The sequence below is a fragment of the Zootoca vivipara genome, chromosome 4, assembly GCF_965207765.1.
Source record: "Zootoca vivipara chromosome 4, rZooViv2.hap1.1, whole genome shotgun sequence".
In the NCBI taxonomy this organism is placed as follows: Eukaryota; Metazoa; Chordata; class Lepidosauria; order Squamata; family Lacertidae; genus Zootoca; species Zootoca vivipara.
In genome coordinates, this window is record NC_142587.1 from 19,259,370 (window position 1) to 19,281,024 (window position 21,655).

The following is a 21,655-nucleotide window of genomic DNA, read 5'->3' on the forward strand; positions in this document are numbered from 1 at the left end:
AAGCCTCGCGACGCTTCCTTGCCGCCATCTTAGTTGTTCCTTGCGCGAAAGAAGACGAGGAAGGGAAGGGGCGGGAAAAGGGGGAAAATAGAAAGAAAGGAGAGAGGCTTTAGCTGGGGCCGCGTCCGCATAAGCATTCCGGGGTCAGAGGAGGCTGCCTGGCCGCCTGCCGTTGCCCCTTTCCTTGGCTCGGGCCTCTCTCTCGGCTTCCCCTCAGGCCCGGGGCCCTCGCCGCCAAGCCCTCGTCACCGCTGCCGGAGGAGGCGGGGCTCGGGCCGGCTCTGGATGGTGGCGAGAATGATCATAGAAAACTTCGAGGCGCTGAAATCGTGGCTCAGCAAGACCTTGGAGCCGATGTGAGTAGTAGCTCTGGCGAGGCGGTGCTGGGGAGAACCCTCCTTGCCGCCCTGGGGAACGTCTGAACGCGCGCGCACGCGTGTATTCGGGGCGCCTTCATTCTGCATATGCGTGTGCGGAAGATGCGTACATACGCACCCGCCCGCCGGGAGGCGCGTTGCCCCGCGGAGCCTCAAAAATGGACCCATAGTGTCACTGGGGTTGGGGGGTTGGGGTGTCTGCTGTGCAGAAACCTGACTTCTTCCTTGCATGTAGTTCAGTGGTTCCCATTCTGACGCGTGACTACGTTGCAAAGTTTGGCTGGGGATGTTGAAAAGCGGGGTCGCCTAGCCCTAACATACCCCTGTCCCCCACCCCCCAACCATGAACACGCTATGCCATTGGAATGTCTGAACAGCTTCGAGACGTGAAGCTCTGTTACTGTACCTCAGAAGCAAACTGGAATGCCAGTGTTAGAAACCGAGATGGGGAAAGTTACCTCCATGGCACCTTAAACCTAGGTTATGGTCTCCAAGGTGTGCTTTTTTATTGTCTTGGCAAGAATACAAAGCTGTAAATGAATGAACAGCAGCTAAAATGTTGTGTTCCTTTTGCATATGGTCTGGTCCTTCTTAATATTCTTAAGAGGGCCTCTTCTCCAGTCTTCAGAGAGTAGTTGGAAGTGGGGAGGCAGAAAATGGTCCTTTTCTTCCACTCTGCAGTTTTAAGCAGGAATCTCAGGTGCCGTACTGCACCCAGAGCTCAGAAACACTGCACTACCCAAACAGAAAGTGACAGCCTTAAAGGCTGTCTGTGGTTAGCAAGAAAACCATCATCACCTTATGATTATTGAATCATAAAAAGTTTCAAACACTGTTTGCGATTAGGGGTCCAGGGACCCCTGGGGGTCCACAGAACGCACCCATGGCGTCTGCAACTGCATCCCTTGCCTCTCCCGCAACTAAATTTTTGCATGGTAATAACACAAATTTTATCATCTTTTTTTTTAAACATACCTAAAATCATAAATTTGCTTCTTAGGGACTGCCCCACATTTTGTTCAAAAATTGCTTTGCACAGGTAGCTACAGTAGATTTATCAAAATTTTGCATGGCTTGGATTTTGAAAAATAGGGGGTCTTCTGTAATTAGCTAATTGGGAACCGCTGATCTAGTTCACTCTGTGAAGGTGTGTTTCTTTTTTGGGGGAGTGGGGAACATTGTGTATGGAGCTGCTTTCAACTCACGGCAGCTTGCAGCCTGTAGTGGTACAACATGAAACACAAGTTGGAAATTAGCCCACATAGGTATTGCTGCCTCGAAGTTTATGGAAGGGCACTGCTGTGCAAGGGAATGGGTGACTTGACCTTTCTTGCTGCATTTGTCTTGAAAGTTTGCTGTGCTTAACTGATCTGCACCTATGCATACTCCTTGATCTGGTACACCTGACTTACATATGTATGTTTCAGACTTTATAGTGTGCAAATAACTGATGCTGTATAGAATTATACTGCCATCATATTGGAGGATGTATAAATTGTGCTAGTTTCCTTATGAGAAAGCACACTTAATTAACAAATGCTTTCTGCACTTTTGTCATAAAGTCGTATGCTTCACAGTTCCTTGTGAGCAAGGAATTAAAGGTTAAAATGAAAAGTAAAAGTTCAGTTGCAAGAAATTTTCGAAATGTCAACTGCCATTCTTGCCTGTTTGAGACTCTTGCCTAACAATGTATTAAATTGAATTGTTGGTTCACTCTTTGGTGCTTTGAATTGAATTGTTGACACCAAAGTTTGAGTGTGCAGTGTGTTTTTAATAGATGTTTATTCTTGCCAGCTATTTCCGGGCTACCACCAATTCAAAGGGTTTGCATTGTGCAGCTGATACGTAGAAAAACATGTAGGAATTGTGATTTGTGGCAAAGCAGGGTGTTGGTACAGTGGAAATACTCCTGGGATGAAGAATCAGTAATTCTTTTAACATAACAAACATCATTTTTATATAACTTGCTGCATAAAAGCAGAATGGACAAAACACGATAAGAAAATTTAATGGCTGTGCTACTCCTTTCCATTGTCTCAGAAGTTGAACACTGTAGGTTGATTTCTGGGTTTGTAACTACTGTACATTTTGGGATTATAGAATTGTAGAGTTGGAAGGGTCATTTGACCCAAGGGTCATTTATTCCAATCCTCTGCAGTGCAGGACTCTTTTGCCCAATATGAGGATCGAACCCACAATCCTGAGATTAACAATTTCATGCTCTGTGCAGATTAAGCCTCCATAACCAGCATGATAAGAAATGGTGTGAAGAGATATCATTGGTTCTCAGTTTGTCCAGTTTTTGGTCACCCCAGGAATTCTTGTTTCAAATGCAGAAGTAGGGAACTTGTACAGAAATCATCCTTTGTCAGATATGTATATTTTTGTGCAGTTTTGCAGTTAGGTTTCAGGAGTGGTTGTTCATCCGCTACATCTTGTTTGGAAAAGCGGCACTGCATTGTGGTTGCTCTCTGCCTTAAGAACAGAAGAGAGATGACATATGTAGCCACTTCATAAAATGGGAAGGGCTGCAGCTCAGAAGCAGAGCATTTTCTTTGCATGGAGGTACAATCTCTGGCAACTCCAGGTAGGGCTAAGAGAGATTCCTGCTAGAAACCCTGGAGAGCCATTGTCAATCTAGACCAGGGGTTTGCAAACTGTGGTCCAAGAGTCTGTAATTTTCAAGTGGTTCATAGAGGGGAAAGTGTTAGGGAATCACGAGTCTAGATAATATTGAGCTGGGTGGACTGTTGCTTTGATGAAGTGTATGGTCGTTTCCTATATTGCATAGTACTTTTCTGTTTATTGTGGAGCTGGGAAATCCACCACTGCTCTGTTGTCTAGCCTTCTTAACAAGCAAAAGTCTTATCTAGGTAGAGTTGAGGGAATAAATACAATCATTGTAGCATTTCACTATTTACCTACTTGGGGCAGAGTACAGTAGCATAGTGCAGCAATAGCTGATTGGGCAGGTTCTCCTTGAACTTTCGGAGATCTTTGGAAACGATTATTACCAGCCCTAAGTGAGTAGCAAATTACATAGCTACATTTGCAAGTAATAGTAACACACCATGGAGAAAGATTCTAGTTCAGCCTTGTTCTTGTTGCACTGGATGGGTACACTTTCCCCCCCACACCAGAGAGCTTAAAAAATGTGATTAATTCCACCGTCTGAAGTGAGATGGTTTGTTCTGCCATTCCCATTCCCATCTCATAGTTCTGCATGTCTGGACCAGGCTATTCTTTGCAGATAAATATGTGACTAAGGAAAACATTGACTTGGAATCCTTTGCTTTTTATAACTTTTTGATACCAAACATGGAGACTTCTTTGCAATCAACCTCTCCCAGAAACATGCATAAACTTTACTTTCATATGGCTGCCAATGCCGTGTCAAATAGGGTACATTTTCTTAATGGAGAATCTATCTGATAAAAGATGAGTGGCCTCATAAGACAGAAGTCTTGTGAACACAATAAGTAAATATGGAATGGTTATTGTGAGAATAGGTTTCGATTATTATTCTGAACAGTCTTTCTTCTCCCTGTTTTCCTTGTTAATATACTTTTCTCCCAGTTTAAAAGCATCCCTGGAGGTGCTGTCCATGTAGACTGGGCAAACAACTTTCAGTCATTGTTGTTGCCATGTTGATTCACTGCAGTGCTCCCTGGAGTTTTCAATCATATTTATTTCTCATTTGAACTTCTTGTTTGATTTGACTTTTTCAGGATATTCAACCTATTGCGCTTTAGTTCTCTTGGAATGATACTTTTTGCACAAGTTTACTATTATATAACTCAGGTTATTTTGTGAAATCATGGTTAAACATTAGTACTGTACAGAGACATTGTAGAAGCATAGGCTCATTAAAATGGAAAGTGTTCCTTCTGCTTGTTAAATGCCCTGGGATTTTGTTGCTGTAATTCGTTATGATGGGAATACAATTAAGGAGATGGTTTAAATGTAGTTCATGGTTTTATTATTTCTTTTGTTTTATAGTAAATAAGCGGTGTGTAGGAGAAATCTTTGGGCAGGAAAAGGAAGGGGCAGCATGAAGAGGCCTGCAAGTCCCCAAAAGGAGGCAAAGCCTCAAAATGATGCTTAGTGCAGACATTTATTGGAACAGTAAACTGAAATGCATTGTATACATTTCCGAGGCAAAGAAATTTCATTTACGTTGTCTGAATAAATGATAAATGGCTTGACTGAATCGTCACAATGTGGAATAGAAATCTTTTTCTTGAAGGAGACCACTTATTTATTTGAGTCTAATACGCCATTGAATCTAATGCACACCTCAATTGTCAGAACCTTAAAATGAAAAAAGTATTTGCTGGTGAATGTAAATGTGCCATAGAATCTAAGGCACACCTTAATTTTTGCAACATCATTTGGCCAAAAAAGGTGAGCAGATTCGAGTAATTACGGCATGATGGACATGCTTTATTTTGTAATGAATTTCTGCACTTGTCTGTTTTGGGACTTAAAGTCCTCCTTTCTTTTTTAACTTCCTGAGAGGATTTGTTTTCTTCCTATATTCTAAAAGTTTTTGGTCTCCTGTTTTGTTAGGTTTTCTCATATTTTTCATGTCATTTGGATTCTTTATACATAGTTCATAGTTTACTGTATGAGCAAGTTGCATGAATGACCCATTCATTAAAAAAATTACCTGCATTTGTTCTTTGCTGTTTGCACAATGTTATCCAAAAGAAAACAAAGTTAAGGTGCACAGAGTTTGTAGCTCAGAACTGGGGTATACATTTAGATCTTTCATTTGGCTTCTGAAACTTGATTTCTGGAAATATTTGCTCAGATAGCTAAACAAATTATGCTATGCCATATTGCCAACAAGATTCTTGTCAACAAGTCAATTAAAAGTGGGAAATGTTGTATGTAAATAGTTTGAATGAGTTTGTGAGCTATATAAAAACTGGAAGAATGTCTGTAATTGACAAGAGAGCTAAACTTCCATTTTTTTCATGACTTCTTTTTTAAAGGTTTTAAATCTTGTGCAGTGTAATTGTGTAAAGTCTCCAGCCTCGAAAGGTCTGCTGAGTAACTGCAAAATACAGTGATTTTTTAACAAGTGTGTGTTACAGTCTAGCATGGTTTTGAAATATTTGAAGCAGATGTAAGCTTCTGAACTTGATACATCCAGTGGAAACATGACATGGAAAGCTTCATATGGTAAAGTTTTAAAGGGTACATAACAAGGGACATCATCATGGCAGCCAGCCCCTACAAGGTCTTTCATTATTATTCCAGCACCATTGTTGGCTCACCTTCCTCTTTACTTGACATGATTTTCATGCTTGAGTCAGACTGTTGAACTTCTGAGAAGTTCACATTTTTATTTATTTATCTTTAATCTTTCCTATGCACCCTTCATTCTAAGGTCCCAGGATAGGTTACGACAATAAAATGCAAAGTTATTAAAACAGATAAAGCAATTGCAATGATAATGTATGTAAATCTGTTTCAAACAGAAGAGAAAAATGTAAATTCAACAGAGGAGGTGGTTGACAGAAGATAAAACAGTGGAACATACTCCCATGAGAGGTAGTGGAGTCTGATTCCTTGGAAGTTTTTATGTAGAGGTTGGTTGGCCATCTGTCACGTATGATTTAGTTGAGAGTCCAGCATTGCTGGGGGTTGGACTAAATGACCCTTGGGGTCCCTTCCAGCTCTACAATTCTATTATTCTATGAAACAGTAATTCAGTGGACATATACTGTGCAGAATATATTTATGAACTCCTGAAATGCTTAGAAATTTTAATGTTATACTGGTAGGGGACCTTACACTGGTTACTTTGAAACTTTAAGGCAGAGGTTTTCAACCTTTTTGAGTCCACAGCTCCCTTGACCAACTCCATTTTTCTGCGGCACCCCTGTGGGGCTCAGGAGCCCAGTTATGTCACCCCTTTCTTGCAGAACTGGCAGCCTCTCAGCCTTTTTCGAACACCCTCCATTGTGGAGTGTTACCTCAACCTCCTCTTACCTGTCCTTGGGAGTCCTCCTGGAAGTCACTACTGCCACCCTTGGTCTCTGAGCTTTCCCCCTGTCCCAAAGAGATGTGCCTCCTCACACTGCCTCAAAGGGACCTGGAGACTGGCCAAAGGTGAACATGGGGCCAGCACCTTACTCACATTGGGAGGCAGCAGTAGCAGCAGGGGGTACTGCTGGATCTGCATGGTGAAAAGGCTCCCCTTCAACACTGAACACTCAGCTCTTAGGCAGATCTTGCATACAGCAAGCACAAGAAAGGCCAACACAGTGCCTGCCTGCCTGGCCTTCCACTTGTCTGTCCATTCCCAACAGCAAGGACCTGGCAGACTGGCTGGCTGAGCTCCCTCACCTGCTTGCTTGCTCCGAGGCTGCCTCAGCTCCTGGCAACCAGCACCCCTTGACCAGTCCTTGAGACACCATTCGCCTGGGGAGCTAGTAGCCAGGACTGCTGCAACCAACAACTGTGCAAGTCTTTGGGAGGCAGAGACGTGAGAGGGCATCAGAGGAGGGAGGGGAGGAAAGAGGGACAGAGGTCAGTGTTGCCCACAGCACCCCTGACCTTCATTCAAGGCACCCCAGGGTGCCATGGCACACTGGTTGAAAACCACTGCTTTAAGGTATCGTATACCATATTTCACAAACTTCAGTTACTTGGTACTCAATCACTGTATTATTATTATTTTTAAGTGCCTCTAAATGGTGGGTTGTAGCTAAGTTATACTTGGTAGACCCATTGAAATTAATGTACCTATTAATTTCAATGGTTCTATTCTGAGTACAACAACAACAAAATTGTATTATTTGTATGCCGCCCATCTGATTGGGTTGTCCCAGCCACTCTGGGTGGCAAGATACATCTGTGTACCTTGTTTTTAATAATAGGTGCTTATGTTTAATATTATGTTCTGTGTTTTTTCTAATCTCTGTGCAAGTGACTGACTGTTTTGTCTTGAAGAACACGATAGATGAGGAATATTTAAAATAGTGTAAAGTTAATTTTTAATTTAAAAGAACATCCAGTTTTGCAAAGACCGTTGATGCTTTCAGGTGTTCCCAGTTTCCTTGAACCATCTCTTTAAGGCTACTTTGATCATGACAGTCAGAGAACATTGCTTGTTTAGATGGAATATCACACTCCTCCACAGAGAGACTGAAATTAGTTTCCTTTAGATAGATGCACCATGATGAAACAAGTTAGTAAAGTTTCAACTGAATCCTGTGCCAGTCGTGTATCACACCTACAGCTTAAGGATACTCTAGTTCAGGCATCCCCAAACTGCGGCCCTCCAGATGTTTTGGCCTACAACTCCCATGATCCCTAGCTAACAGGACCAATGGTCGGGGAAGATGGGAATTGTAGTCCAAAACATCTGGAGGGCTGAAGTTTGGGGGTGCCTGCTCTAGTTGGAAAATAATAATAAAAAAAATTCCTTCCAGTAGCACCTTAGAGACCAACTAAGTTTGTCATAGGTATGAGCTTTCGTGTGCATGCACACGTGTGCATGCTACTGGAATGATTTTTAATTTTTTTTTGTTTCGACTACGTCAGACCAACACGGCTACCTACCTGTATCTAGTTGGATAAGTAAATTTGAAGATGAAGTGTATGAGCATATTGGAAAGCCTAGATCCCCCTTTATCTGGAACTGTAAAGCAATTTAGTGGTAAACGTCTGGAATGTTATTGACCCTGCCCTGATACCATTTGTGAATGTCTTGGGATCATGTTGACTTCCTGGACTTTTGTGCAGCTTTTATGGTTTCTCAGTTACTACAGTAGTGGCAGAATTGACATCAAAAGTTGTAAAAGTAAAAAACCTTTATTTTTCCATAATTTAGTCCTCACAGAAACAACCTATGGCTATGCTTCACCAGAGTGCTTTTTTAAATACAACTTTATTATAACAAGTTAAATACATAAAACCCAAAAGTTTTATTAATGCTTTTTCAGTGCTGTTGGGGTGCATTTAACCCAACTTGTCAACGGATGGTTAAGAAATAAGTGACAATGTGATTGTCCTTGAGCCAACTTTTGGTTAGCCATGAAATGCTTTTATGTTTAGTATTAGCTGGTTCTCTTTTTTGCTGTGTGATACCTCATCAGCTAATTACATATAGTCTGCAGAACAGTAACTAATGGCTACAAGCCTAGTAATTATCATTGATATAATGAACATCACAATGGTAAAACTATTCCATTGAAACTTCACCCATTTTTTTAAAATAAGTAAGAACAGCAGAGGCCACAATTCCTTTACTAACTAGCGAAATGTTACAGGCGGTGACCATATTGCATGGGGTTTCTGTTCCTGCCCCCTGTACATGTCAGCGGAGCAGCCAGTCCTGTTCTGCCCCGTCCCCATTCCGCATCCAAAAGCACCCGAGTGTTGGCAGTTACACATTAGTTGGACACTCCTAAAATGGTCATGCCCGTATTTTAATGATGGGGCAAAGGGGATTTAATACTCTGCAGAATGCCTGGCTGAAGGGTACACAATGCCCAGCATTTTGGGTCAACCTTTCACATTTTGACCCTGTCACTGAAGGATGGGTAACCCTTGTTAAGGGATGGGAACAGCCATGAACACAACAATGGTCCAAAATGCAGTGCAGCAAAACAAATCGATGAAACTCATAGACTGGCTTTTTCAGTAGAAGCTGACACTTGATTCATTTTATATAACACACATCAGGGCAAAATGGAAGTGTAAAGATAAGGAACACCCTGGGCATGCTACACCAGTTCGAGTTAACTTTTTAGGATATCTTCATTACTGACAGCAGTCTTGTTTTGCTCCTTTTACAGATGTGATGCAGACCCATCAGCTCTAGCTAAGTATGTTCTTGCTTTGGTAAAGAAGGATAAAAGTGAGAAAGAACTGAAGGCATTATGTGTTGATCAGTTGGATGTGTTTCTTCAAAAGGGTAAGCTCTTGTAAATATATCACTGACATGTTCTGAATTCTGACTCCATCTTGAATCAATTGTATATTATTATTGCATTCTGGGCTGAATGGCTCTGTATTGAATAGAACCAAAAAGTATGCAACCCAACAGATTTGTTGATTCATAGAAATAAAGTAGTGTATAACATCTAAGAGACATTACAGATACTCAAATGCTGTTGTAGCAAATAAATGCATCATAAGTTTCACTCTTGGAATCTCTGAATCCTTTTGAGTGGTTATTGGATCACCATCTAGAATTAAGTATTAGAAATACTAAGAATTAAATAGTAGATGCCTTAGATATATAATAAATACAGTTGTACCTCGGAAGTCAAATGGAATCCATTCCAGAAGGCCGTTCGACTTCCGAAAGGTTCAGAAACCAAGCCATGGCTTCTGATTGGCTGCAGGAAGCTCCAGCGGAATCCGCGTCGGATGTTTGGGTTCCAAAGAATGTTTGCAAACTGGAGCACTCACTTCTGGGTGTGCAGCGTTCGGGAGCCAAAACATTTGACTCGTAAGGCGTTCGACTTCTGAGGTACAACTGTAAATATAATAAATAAAATACTTTCAATTACAGAGCACTTGACACTCCCCAGGCATTTTTAGAAACCCGAACATTTTATGATTTTTCAATAAATAGTGCAATTTGTGAGTTTGTATCTGTCACACCAAAAAGTGGATGTAGTCAACCCAAAGTTGTGTTTTAGTCTACCATCTTGATTCAAAATGGCTCCTGGAATTGGTGACGGTATATCAAGAGGCAACCTATAAAGAACAAACGAAAAAAACTTTCCAAAGTGCATAGTAGATATACTTCTCTGCTCTGTGCTCTGCTTGTCAGAACTGCTCTTCTTTTCCCATGTGCTGTCTGAAAAGAGTATGCCGACACTTGAGAAGGCAGATGAATGCCTGATGCTGCTTTTCTCAAGATTGAAAGCTCCAGGGATGGGTGTCGGGCATACCACTGGGCCAGTGATGGGAAAGGGTTGGTAAAAGGGTTGCTGTTGGTCTTCTCTGCTGCCTACAGTTGACATGTACCTTACGCAAACAGGAGAGTGACCATTTGCTCAACCCATGCAAAATGGCTAATTGAATTCTGAGTAATACTAGCCATAGAAATCGTTTGTCAAGTGTACCTTTGGATCTTGTTTTAGAGACCCAGATATTCGTAGAAAAACTTTTTGATGCTGTGAATACAAAGAGCTATCTACCTCCACCGGAGCAGCCGACACCGGGAAGCCTGAAATCAGACTTTTTTCAGCATCAAGAAAAAGAAACAAAGAAGGAAGAGGTAGGGATCAGTCATGCATCCTCTTCTTGATGTGTATCTTGCAATTTAGGTTTGTACGTTTAATCTGTTTTCAGTTACAATGCATTTAAATGCCAATTTCTTAAAGCTCAATACTTTTGATAGGTAATCATTGAGGATAAACTTCACTTGGTGACTCTTAACTATATGATAGAGATAGTGAACCTTAGAGAAGGAAGCTATGGGTGTTACTTGGATCGAGGGTGTGAGACTAGTATTTACAGGTGCAATATTTGTTTGGAGAACCCGGAGCAAGAGCAGATTATCACATATATGTCTAAAACCCTTACTTATTGTATTACTCATTATTATTATGTTTATTAAATTTCTACACTGCCCTTCATCCAAAGTTCACAGAGCGATTTGCACAAACACAAAAGGACATACCATAGTAACAAACAAAAGCAATACCTCACAGTTTAAAAGGTATTGATTGTTTAATTAACCAAAGGCATGGGAGAAGTGGAATTTTTTGCCTGATGGCTCTTCTAAACTGCAAATTATCATGTCAAAGCATCTTCTTTGTTACAAAGATGTGCAGTACCGAGGGCTGAGTTTGGCGTAGAATTCTTGAGAAGGATTTTGAAATGGTTCTGTTTTGTTTGGTTGCTGGATGTTTCTCTGGGTGCTGTACTCTTGTCTGATTTTCATTTTCCTTCTTTATCAAGGTCATTAAAGAGGAAGAGCGAGAGAAAAAGTTTTCTAGAAGGCTAAACCATAGTCCCCCTCAGTCAAGTTCACGCTATCGAGAAACCAGGTGATCATATATTCTGTCCCTTGTAGTAAAAGCCAGGAGAGGTTATTTAATAAAGTTCTCATGTTTTTTTACTGGCTTTGCCTTCCTTTTTCATGTACTATATACCTGTAAATGTTTTGAGGTGGATTATTTACATTGTTTGCTGTCACAGCAATTTGAAACAAATTATATGGTAAGGATGCAAAGGTATAAATGAGCAAGTCTCCATGCATAATACATACAGAGCACAATCCAAATTTTGTAGTTTTTTATGAAGTTTTTATAGATACATAAAAGAGTGCGCTTTCAAGCCCATCTGACAGTTTTGAAGTTAAAGAACACCTTAGTGAATTTTGTATTCGAAAATTGTCAACCTCTGAATTTTCCTAAAACAACTCTGCAACATCAGTGTTTTTTTCACCCACTTAAATGGATGGTGATTGTCTTGAGTCAATATACATTTCTATGATATATTGGGGAAAATGCAGAACACTTGCATCTGCAGGAAAGCACCCAACTATGCATAGATTATTGGATTTGAATTAGGACTTGCCTTTGATACGCATCCATTTTTCATGGAAGCAAGTCCTGTCCTCGCTACCGCTTAAAATGTCTGAGCTCATGAAGGTCTAGGCTGCATATCAAAGAGTGCAAATATAAGCCACTTTACAATACATTGCTGGGTTATTTAAAGTATTCACTCCCCTTTCATTTGCTTTGTTTTATCTTGTGAGAGTCTACATTGAGGCGGACTTTTTTCTCTGCTCCAGTGTTTCAAAAGAGAAGGAGGGTGTCTGCTGTGCAGCTTGAAACTTGTGTTGTTCTAGGTGTATTTTGCAATGTGGAATGTTATTAGCTTGAGCAGCTTCTGAGCTCTAGGCGCAGTACTGCACCTGAGATTTTAGATTAAAACTGCAGAATGGAAGGAAAGGAGGACTTTTTTCTGCCTCCCCACTTTGAGCTACTCTCTGAAGACCGCAGAAGAGACCTGTAAAAAATGAGCACAATATTTTAGCTGCAGTTCATTCATTTTCAGCTTTGTATTCTTGCTATAAAACAGCACGCTGAGACCTTCCGTTGATGCGCCCATGACCTAGGTTTAAGGTGTCATGGAGCTCCTAGCTTTCCTATCTCGGTTTCTAACACTGGCACTGTGCTATTGGTATTCCAGTTTGGTTCTAATATACAGTAATAGAGCTTCATGTCCTTGAGCTCAGAAATTCAAATGGCATAGCATGTTCCTGCGTCCATGGGGAGTTCATGGTGAGGGCGGAATAGGAGTGTAGGTTAAGGCTGGGCAATACTGCATTTGAACATCTCAATGTATCACCAGCTGAACATTACAATATAGTAATGTATTGATACCTGAACAAGCCTCCAAAGTAGGGCTTTTTTCAGCTGGAACTCACCGGGACTTAGTTCCGCCACCTCTCTGGTGGGTGTCATTGCCTTTATAAACGAACAAGGAAGGCGTTCCTGGTGAGTTCAAGCACTTCTCTTTCTAGAAAAATAGCACTGCCCCAAACTATATAGCTTTTAAAATGACGTGTGGTAGGTGATAACTGGTGCTGGTTCGAAGTTTGTTTTTGCCCAGAATTGGTACTTAAAATAGTGTGTGTGTGTTCATTTTAAAAATATTTTCACTGATTCTGATATAAATGGTTACACTCTTACATTTGGTATGAATTGTAGGTTCCTCTTCTGTTTAGAGCCTATAATTTATTTCTGTGTGGTAATCCAAAATATTTAGAAGCAGGGATGAAAGAAAGAAAGAGGAGCGTTCTCGCAAGAGAGACTACGACCGGAATCCCCCGCGAAGAGAGTCCTATAGAGACCGCTACAACAGAAGAAGGGGGCGGAGCCGGAGCTACAGCAGGAGTCGCAGTAGAAGCTGGAGCAAGGAGAGGTTGCGGGATCGAGACCGCGACAGGAGCAGGAGTCGAAGTAGAAGTAGAACAAGGAGTAGAGGTGGGTGATGCTCTCCACATGCTGACTTGCAGCATTGCAATTCTTTTAGTAAAATGCTTTAAAGTGTGTGTGTGTGTGTGTGTGTGTGTTTTACAATCAAGCAGTATATAAACATAAATTAATGAATGAGTGAGTGAGTGTAGGACTGTCTCCAAAATACAAATTGGTACTCTGTAGAAAATAAATGTTTTCAGGTTTGGATGGATAAGACTTGCTTACCAGAGACGTTTCAATATATGTGGTTAGATAACATTTGAAAAGATGATCATTAATGTTCTGTCCAATGCCGGACATTGCAAAAGTCTGAGGATACCGCTGAGAGGAGAGGAATCCTATGTGCTTCCTTAGGATCCTCAAAGGAAAGGCAGTATATAAAGTAGGACTAAATATATATGATTATGATTATGCTCTAGAAAAGCTATGAAGATTACTTTTGAAAGTACCAGGACAATAATATACAAATATGCCACACAAGTGTGTTCCAACACACATACGTTTTAAGTACAGTGCCATCCTGTGGTTTTACTTAGAAGTAAAACCATGGTGTTCAATGGTGTTGTTCTCATGCATTGGATGAGCAGACACGTGCCTGTTGCTTTCTCTCGCATGTTTTTTCCACACTTGCACACTAGAGGTGCAAAGGAGCGATTGAACTGAGAAAATCTGTATATATTTGAACGGTCTTTCTTCTGCTTCACTTGGCTGTTTCTTCCCGTGGTGAGATTATTGGGGAAGAAGAACACACATGAGGCCTCCTCCAGATCTCTCTCTGGGTGAAATCTGATGAAATGACATCGCAACAAGTTATTGTGTTTGGTACTTCATTTGTCCCACACTAAAGGGCTTTCTTTATTTGTTTCAGGATTTAAGACGCTTAGCCAATTGTATTTTGTAAACGTGATTTGAGATTGCCATTGGCTGTCCTTTATGCTTTCAGATCGATAAACCAGCTGGGATTGGGAGTTTTTTAAGTTTTAAAAATGTTCATCAGTTTGCATAATACTTGCCTTACTGGCATAATGTGGATGCCTTGTTCTTTTTTTGCAGAAAGGGATATAGGGAAACCAAAATATGACTTGGACAGAACAGAGCCATTAGAAAACAACTATACTCCTGTTTCTTCTGTAACAAACATTTCATCCAGCCATTACCCTGCCCCTACACTAAGTAGCACTATAACGGTTATCGCTCCAGCTCACCATGGAAATAATACTACTGAAAGTTGGTCAGATTTTCATGAAGAACAATTAGACCACAATTCCTATGGGAGACCTCCACTGCCAAAGAAACGTTGCAGAGACTATGATGGTAAGAACAAAAAATGAGTTATCCCATTGCCCTGCTGAGCATTGATAACAATAACCAATATATCTTCCAAACATTTTAAATATTTTCTTCTAAACTATTTCTTATCCTCAGTATTTTGTATTTCATTTTATTGTTTTACGAGTGAAACATAAAAAGTAAAAATGGGTGGAGCTTTCTTTGCGATTGGAGGTTTGTGAACTCCATTCCGAAACTGAATGGAAAGCTATTAATTTGCACTGCTCAGAACACTGCAAACGTTTCCTGGTAACATACTGTTTTAACTTTTCAGAAAAGGGTTTCTGTATGAGAGGAGATATGTGTCCATTTGATCATGGAAGTGACCCTGTAGTTGTAGAAGATGTGAACCTTCCAGGCATACTGCCTTTTCCAGCACAGCCCCCGGTTGTTGAAGGACCACCTCCTCCAGGACTTCCTCCACCGCCTCCTATTCTTACTCCTCCTCCTGTAAACCTTAGACCTCCTGTTCCACCTCCAGGCCCTTTGCCACCCAGCCTTCCGCCTGTTACAGGTAGGATGTACCTTTTAAAATTCAAAATAACTTACTGTACTATGTTGAAACCCATTAAAACACTGTTCAGATTCAATGTTTCTAAACCAAATTGGGGGAAATGCCTGTTTTCTTAAAAATGAGGAGGAAGACAAGAAAATATCCTGGGGCATGGAGTTCCATAACTGGATTTCCGTCACTGAGAAGTCCCTAGGTTTTGCAGCAACTTGATACATCTTGAAGTGTAAAGGCCTCAGCAAAACAAGCACAGAAGGTCTTGCTGCCTGGGAGAGGGAATATATAGAAAGTAGTGTACTTTTAGGTATAATGGTGCAGATCTCGTAAGCTTTAAAGGTCAAAATTGGCACATTTATTAAATTTGCATTCAAACCAACTGTATCTAAGGATGAGTGTTTATATTGTCTCTATTACCTGTTGCATTTAAAATTCTGGTGGCTGAAGTTTGAACTAATTGTGGTTCACGCACCAAGCTGAAATCTGTAATCAAACCAACCACTACTCCTCTTTCCTTTTACTCCTCAACTTACACTAATAGGGAACAGCATGCTACTATTTTTACGGTGAACCTACATAGTACGGCAAGTAGCTTCCCTGGTGACTGTACACTTGTTAAATATTGGTTTAAACAACCAGGACCTTTATTTACATACTGAGGATCGCCTCAATTAAACAGCCAGAAGCTAAACAGCGAGTTCTTCTATCCCTATGTCTGCATTTATGCTGCTGTCTACCTCTGAAGATCCATAGTGCTGTCAATGGTCAGGATAGTATATTTTGTGCTGTATGTGGTTGCTTTTTTCTTTTCACGTTTGGTATTAAATTATTTCTGGTTTTGGCAGGACCACCACCTCCTCTCCCACCTTTGCAACCCTCTGGTATGGATGCTCCCCCAAATTCTGCAACTAGTTCTGTTCCTACAGTTGTAACGACCGGTATTCATCACCAGCCACTGCCTGCTCCACCCTCTCTTTTTACAGGTGCAGTACTAGAATATTTACTCATGATAAAGAATGTCTTCTTATTCTTAGATGCAATGGACAATTGGAGTGTAATAGATTTTGTCATCTGGTAGAAACTTGTCATTGTCAAGGAATAAAACTGTAGAATGTAGTTTTACACTCGACGACAGGATCAAAAGCATTGCAAAATTATTTCCGAGCCCCATGGAACATGAAATGTATTTTTTGCAAGCAGCCAACTTCCTGCAACAAACTACTTTTGAAACTCATGGGGCTTAAGCAGTTTGTAAAAAAATATATATTTATTTCTTTGCAAATTTATGAATGCTTCATAGCCTGAAGCCATCCTAGTGGTGTACAACAGGATAAAAATAAGAGAAAGTCTACAAAATACGAAATATGTCATGGGGATCAGATGTTCAAATTCAAAACAGAATTATTATTTTTTAAATCCTCTGAGCTAGTTCAGGCTCCTCACAGGAGCCAAAGCAGCTCTTTGGATCCTGGCGAAGATTGTCCAGAGGAAAGGAAGGTTTTGATCTGTCCTCTACAGATAGTTTTAGCTTCATAGCTATGGAGAGTGTTGTATAGACTGCCTTGTTTGAATTTGGAGCTATGTAACCCTTTCTGTATTGTAGTGTAACTAGACAACTTCTTCTTTAACAGAAACATATGACACAGATGGCTATAATCCTGAAGCACCAAGTATAACTATCACTTCAAGGCCCATGTATAGACACAGAGTGCATGCCCAAAGACCAAATTTGATAGGACTTACATCAGGTGATATGGACCTGCCACCAAGAGGTATCGTGAAAGATTTATTGATCTATGTCTTAACATTGTTTTATTATACAGTACTAGGAATAATTGCTCTGAGGGGGGCTGGGTTATGTTTTCTGCCATTTTTAAATCTGCTAGGAGCAAGATGATTTCCAAGCTCTGCTGCCTAACCCCAACCAGCTTGTGACGTTAGAATAAAACATATTGATAATACAGGACTTGTTTGACAGCAACATGCTCATTATGCAAGGCTCTGTTCATAGACAGCGAAAATGTGCTTTTGTAAATTTTTTAGCTGAATGTTGGTTTAATGCTATTGTGATATTTTATTATTGTATGTATAGGTTTGACCAATTTTATTGATGCTTTTGTATTTGTAAGATGTCTTGGGGCCTCCCATGCTGCCCAAAGGCAGATTTTCAAAGCTTGCTTAATATATCATTTGAACGTACCTTTTCGTTATGTCACATCTTTTATCTCATTTAAGGAAGTATTTATGTAGTCATGAAATATTAATAATATCTTCTCTGAAGTAGAGAAAATAACAAATCAAGATTGTGTGGGGGGGTTTTTTGTTTTTGTTTTGACTGGTATTCTACTGTGGAGAAGCTAATCCCATACTGTTCTGCACATGTACATAAACCATCCAAAATAATAGATGTTTTTGCAATGATAAACGTGGACAAGTTCCAGTTTACAAGTTCATTATCTGATTTTAAAAAATGCACCAAAAAAGAAAAATTAAAATTAAATGATTGGTGGGGAGGGGGAGAGATATCAGGTAATGCATGATGAGACCTGGGCTCCTGATCATTGCCATGAAACATATTGTGCATTTTGGAAAACTTGGAATGGTCAGTACTTAGGTCATGTTACATATATGATTGGTGCAGATGATGTTCTACCTTCATTTTGCTTTACTATAAATTAGCTTGAAGAGTTGTGGGGAATTAAAGCGAGTTGGTTAACTTTGCAATACACTACACCGTACAGGATGGTACTCCTTTAATTCTTTTTGTGCATGCCAAAACTCATTTTTCTGGCGCACTGGTTTGGTTCCCTGGCTTGCCGCTTGAATCACAAAGGGCAGTTTGCTCAGAACGATGTTTAGGGGAACTCTACTTTTACCAGTTTTGGGGCCAACAAGACTTGCCTAAACTCAGGGTATCAACGGAAGGCATGGTTGGATCTGGAAAAGGAGGGGTAAATTTGTGTGGGAGGGAGAGAGACACAAAGTTTGCAAAGCTGCAAGGCTCTCCTGAACTACCCATGTTATATTTGTACTGTGCACCTATGACAGCCCCCCATCTCTTGTCTAGCTTCTTTTTCAAAAAAACATTGGAAAATATCAAAGGCATCCCTTTCAGGCTCAAGTCATAAGCCATCTGCTAAATATCTAAGAGTTGAAAAGAAATCTTGCTTTCTGGGCAATGTATTCTATAGTTGCCCTGTGGGGTTTCTTGCACTTCCTTTTGAAGCATCTGGTTTTGGTATCTGTTGGAGACCAATGCTGAACCAAAGGGGCCTTGGGTTTGAAGAAGTATAGCACTTAGTACGTTCCAAAAATGCAATAAGTCAGCTGATGGTAATAAGGAGAGAAAATCCTACTATAAAATGCACAGACAAACATCTTTTAAAAATTAATCAGTGTACTCTTTTCTTCCACACAGAAAAACCCCCTAATAAAAGCAGCATGAGGATAGTGGTGGATTCTGAGTCCCGAAAAAGAACTATTGGTTCAGGTGATGGAGTTCCAGCAAAGAAGAATTGGTTTGACAAGTGAGTAGTTGCTAGATGTGTTAACTGCATACTAATGCCTGAACTATGAAATGTGTTTCAAGTTTGCTTTTCCAGTGCTCAAATTTTCAAACCATTCAAGATATTCCAATTAAAATGTCTGTTTTTGGTTTGGAGCATCCCCCTCTCCGTGATGTGGTTGTTTTGTTTGTCACAGGTTGTTTTGTGTAATAGTCAACATTTAACCTGTCCTATACACCTGTAAAATCAGGTGTTTAAATTGTGTTATACAGTGGTACCTCGGGTGACAGATGCTTCAGGTTACAGACACTTCAGGTTACAGACACTGCTAACCCAGAAATAGTACCTCAGGTTAAGAACTTTGCTTCAGGATGAGAACAGGAATTGCGCTGCAGTGGCAGCGGGAGGCCCCATTAGCTGAAGTGGTACCTCAGGTTAAGAACAGTTTCAGGTTAAGAACGGACCTCCAGAACAAATTAAGTTCTTAACCCGAGGTACCACTGTACAGCCTTTCAATTGTTTCCCCATCACTATTTATATGTTTTTAGATTATGGGGGCTCAGGTGGGACTCAGGTAGCGCTGTGGGTTAAACCACAGAGCCTAGGGCTTGCCGATCAGAAGGTCGGCAGTTCAAATCCTTGCGATGGGATGAACTCCCATTGCTCGGTCCCAGCTCCTGGCAACCTAGCAGTTCGAAAGCATGTCAAAGTGCAAGTAGATAAATAGGTACTGCTCCAAGCAGGAACGTAAACGGCGTTTCCATGTGCTGCTCTGGTTCACCAGAAGCAGCTTTGTCATGCTGGCCACATGACCTGGAAGCTGTACGCCGGCTCCCTCGGCCAATAATGCGAGATGAGCGCGCAACCCCAGAGTCGGTCACGACTGGACCTAATGGTCAGGGGTCCCTTACCTTACCTAGATTATGGGGAGAGGACTTTCATTCTTTAAGTTTGGAGCATTTGGTTTCCATGATTAAGTCTCGTTCAAAATGGCATGACATTGTAGTAAATTTTTACAGTATATGCAAATCTTGGTTGGCCTATGAGGGAGTCACACTGCTCTGAGTGCAAATTATAGAGGCACAAATGAATGGATACCTATAGCTTGTAGCAGGAAGGACAACATATGTACATATCTTCAAATTAAGGAAATTCATTTTTAACCTTAAAATCCAAAGTGGACAAAGCTTGTGATCTTAAGAGGCTTTCGGTGTTGGATTACTGAAAATTTCAGAGCACCCTCCCGCCCATCACTGCATTTCCAAATTACTTGTCCAAATCTGGTGAGTTGATGCAAGTGTTTTGAAGGGGATCAGCTCCCAGAATAACTGGTGTTTCTTCTCCCTCCCTGCTTCTCTTTTAAAGAGAAATTTTGTGCATCCACACCGCAAACTCAAACCATTGGGAGGCCTTTGCCTGCGATGAGGGAGGTCTGCAACATCCTGTGGCCCCTTAGCCATGTGGCCAAGGGAACATAGGGTTGCTACCTTTGGTAGTCGTTTGGTGTCAGTATGTGCACTCCTTCCACTCGTGTTTTTTGTTTTTTGCATTTCTAAACAGCCCTTCTCAGGGCAGTTAACAAAATAGTAAGAATTGCAGAACAGCGATTAAAAACATATGTAATAATTTGTTCAGCTGCAACAATTTCATTATCTCAGCAGACCAAATGTCTTGTTACACTCCACATCTGTTTCCCAAAAGCCCGAAGGAACAGGAGCGTCTTCAGTTGACACCTGAACATTTCCTAAAATGTAGCTTTAGACTTGTTTTCACTGAAATTCCACATCTTACCTGTCTGTCCGATTGCAAATTAACGTACTACTAGTAGCTCAAGGCAGTCCCCAACTCATTGTTTTATTGCAGGCAAAACTTTAATAGAACAAGCAGTCCTGCTTTCCAGAAGAAGGTGCAATTTGGAAATGAAAATACTAAACTTGAATTGAGGAAAGTTCCTCCAGAGCTCAACAATATCAGCAAACTAAATGAGCACTTCAGCAAATTTGGAAATTTAGTAAATTTGCAGGTAGGTGGTATCTTTGACTTTTTCATTGCTCATTATTAGAGCCTGGATCATATGGGTGCTTTTTCTAACAGGGTGGCAACCTTTGGACTTCCAGATGTTGTTAGACTCTCATCGGACCTCACCTGTGTAGTCAGTGGTCAAGGATGATAAAAAACTGTAGTCTAGCAACGTCAGGTGGGCTGTAGGTTAGCAACCCCTGCTTTATAAGGATGAGCTGAAAATTCTTAGATTTAGTCCACTTTACCGTCAATATAACAGGCAAGTATAAATGCAGCGCCGTCTTAAGCGCCCCTGTCGCCATGGTGCGCCGGATCTCTCCGGCGCCCTATGGCGACCCGTTCGCCGTGGCGCGCCGGATCTCTCCAGCGCCCTTCCGCCCCGTTTCCCAGCGCGGTGGGCGGGTGGGCGCGGCGCTGCTGCGCGGCGGGCGGGCGGGCAGACACAGCGCGATCTCTACGGCGCCCTCCCGCCCCGTTTCCCAGCGCGGTGGGCAGGTGGGCGCAGCTGCGCAGTGGACCGGCGGACTGGCCGGCCAGCGGGCGGGCGCAGCTCGCGGCGCCCTCCTGGCGGGCCAGCGCCATGGTGCCCTGCGCCACCGGGGGTCTATGATGAGCAGGCCCTGTATAAATGGTTATGCTTTCTGCACTCATCCCACTTCCTTAGCCCCATTGCCTTTGTCTCCTGCTGTAGTTTGTCTCCTTACTTGCAGCCACTACTGCCATCCCTTAGAGCAAAGGTCTTTGTGATTATGCAGAGACATGAAGCATGATTGGTCTAGGGATGCTGATGTCACAAAACAGCCATGTCTTACATATTCAGATAGCCTTGCAGGGGTTTTCTACACTGCTGTTACTAAAAGAAAGGAGCTCTGCACATATCAAATCATTATACAGAAGGATGTCCGGAGGCAAGTGTGACCATGTTGTTGTTTTCACCCTCTGGAAAAT

The 21,655-nt window shown here is 41.4% G+C and overlaps 1 protein-coding gene across 2 annotated transcripts in view; it reads left to right on the plus strand.

The window, feature by feature from the left end:
- RBM26 (RNA binding motif protein 26) overlaps positions 1-21,655 on the plus strand; it is a 44,775-nt gene continuing 23,120 nt past the window's right edge. For both annotated transcript variants that reach the window (XM_035114901.3, XM_060273354.2), the window contains exons 1-11: positions 1-356; positions 9,191-9,309; positions 10,490-10,626; positions 11,313-11,401; positions 13,131-13,348; positions 14,396-14,656; positions 14,946-15,185; positions 16,025-16,162; positions 16,811-16,951; positions 18,598-18,706; positions 20,549-20,708. In XM_035114901.3, coding sequence (XP_034970792.3) covers positions 286-356; positions 9,191-9,309; positions 10,490-10,626; positions 11,313-11,401; positions 13,131-13,348; positions 14,396-14,656; positions 14,946-15,185; positions 16,025-16,162; positions 16,811-16,951; positions 18,598-18,706; positions 20,549-20,708 — 1,683 coding nt within the window. In that variant the 5' untranslated portion in view covers positions 1-285. The remainder of the gene's footprint in view (positions 357-9,190; positions 9,310-10,489; positions 10,627-11,312; positions 11,402-13,130; positions 13,349-14,395; positions 14,657-14,945; positions 15,186-16,024; positions 16,163-16,810; positions 16,952-18,597; positions 18,707-20,548; positions 20,709-21,655) is intronic.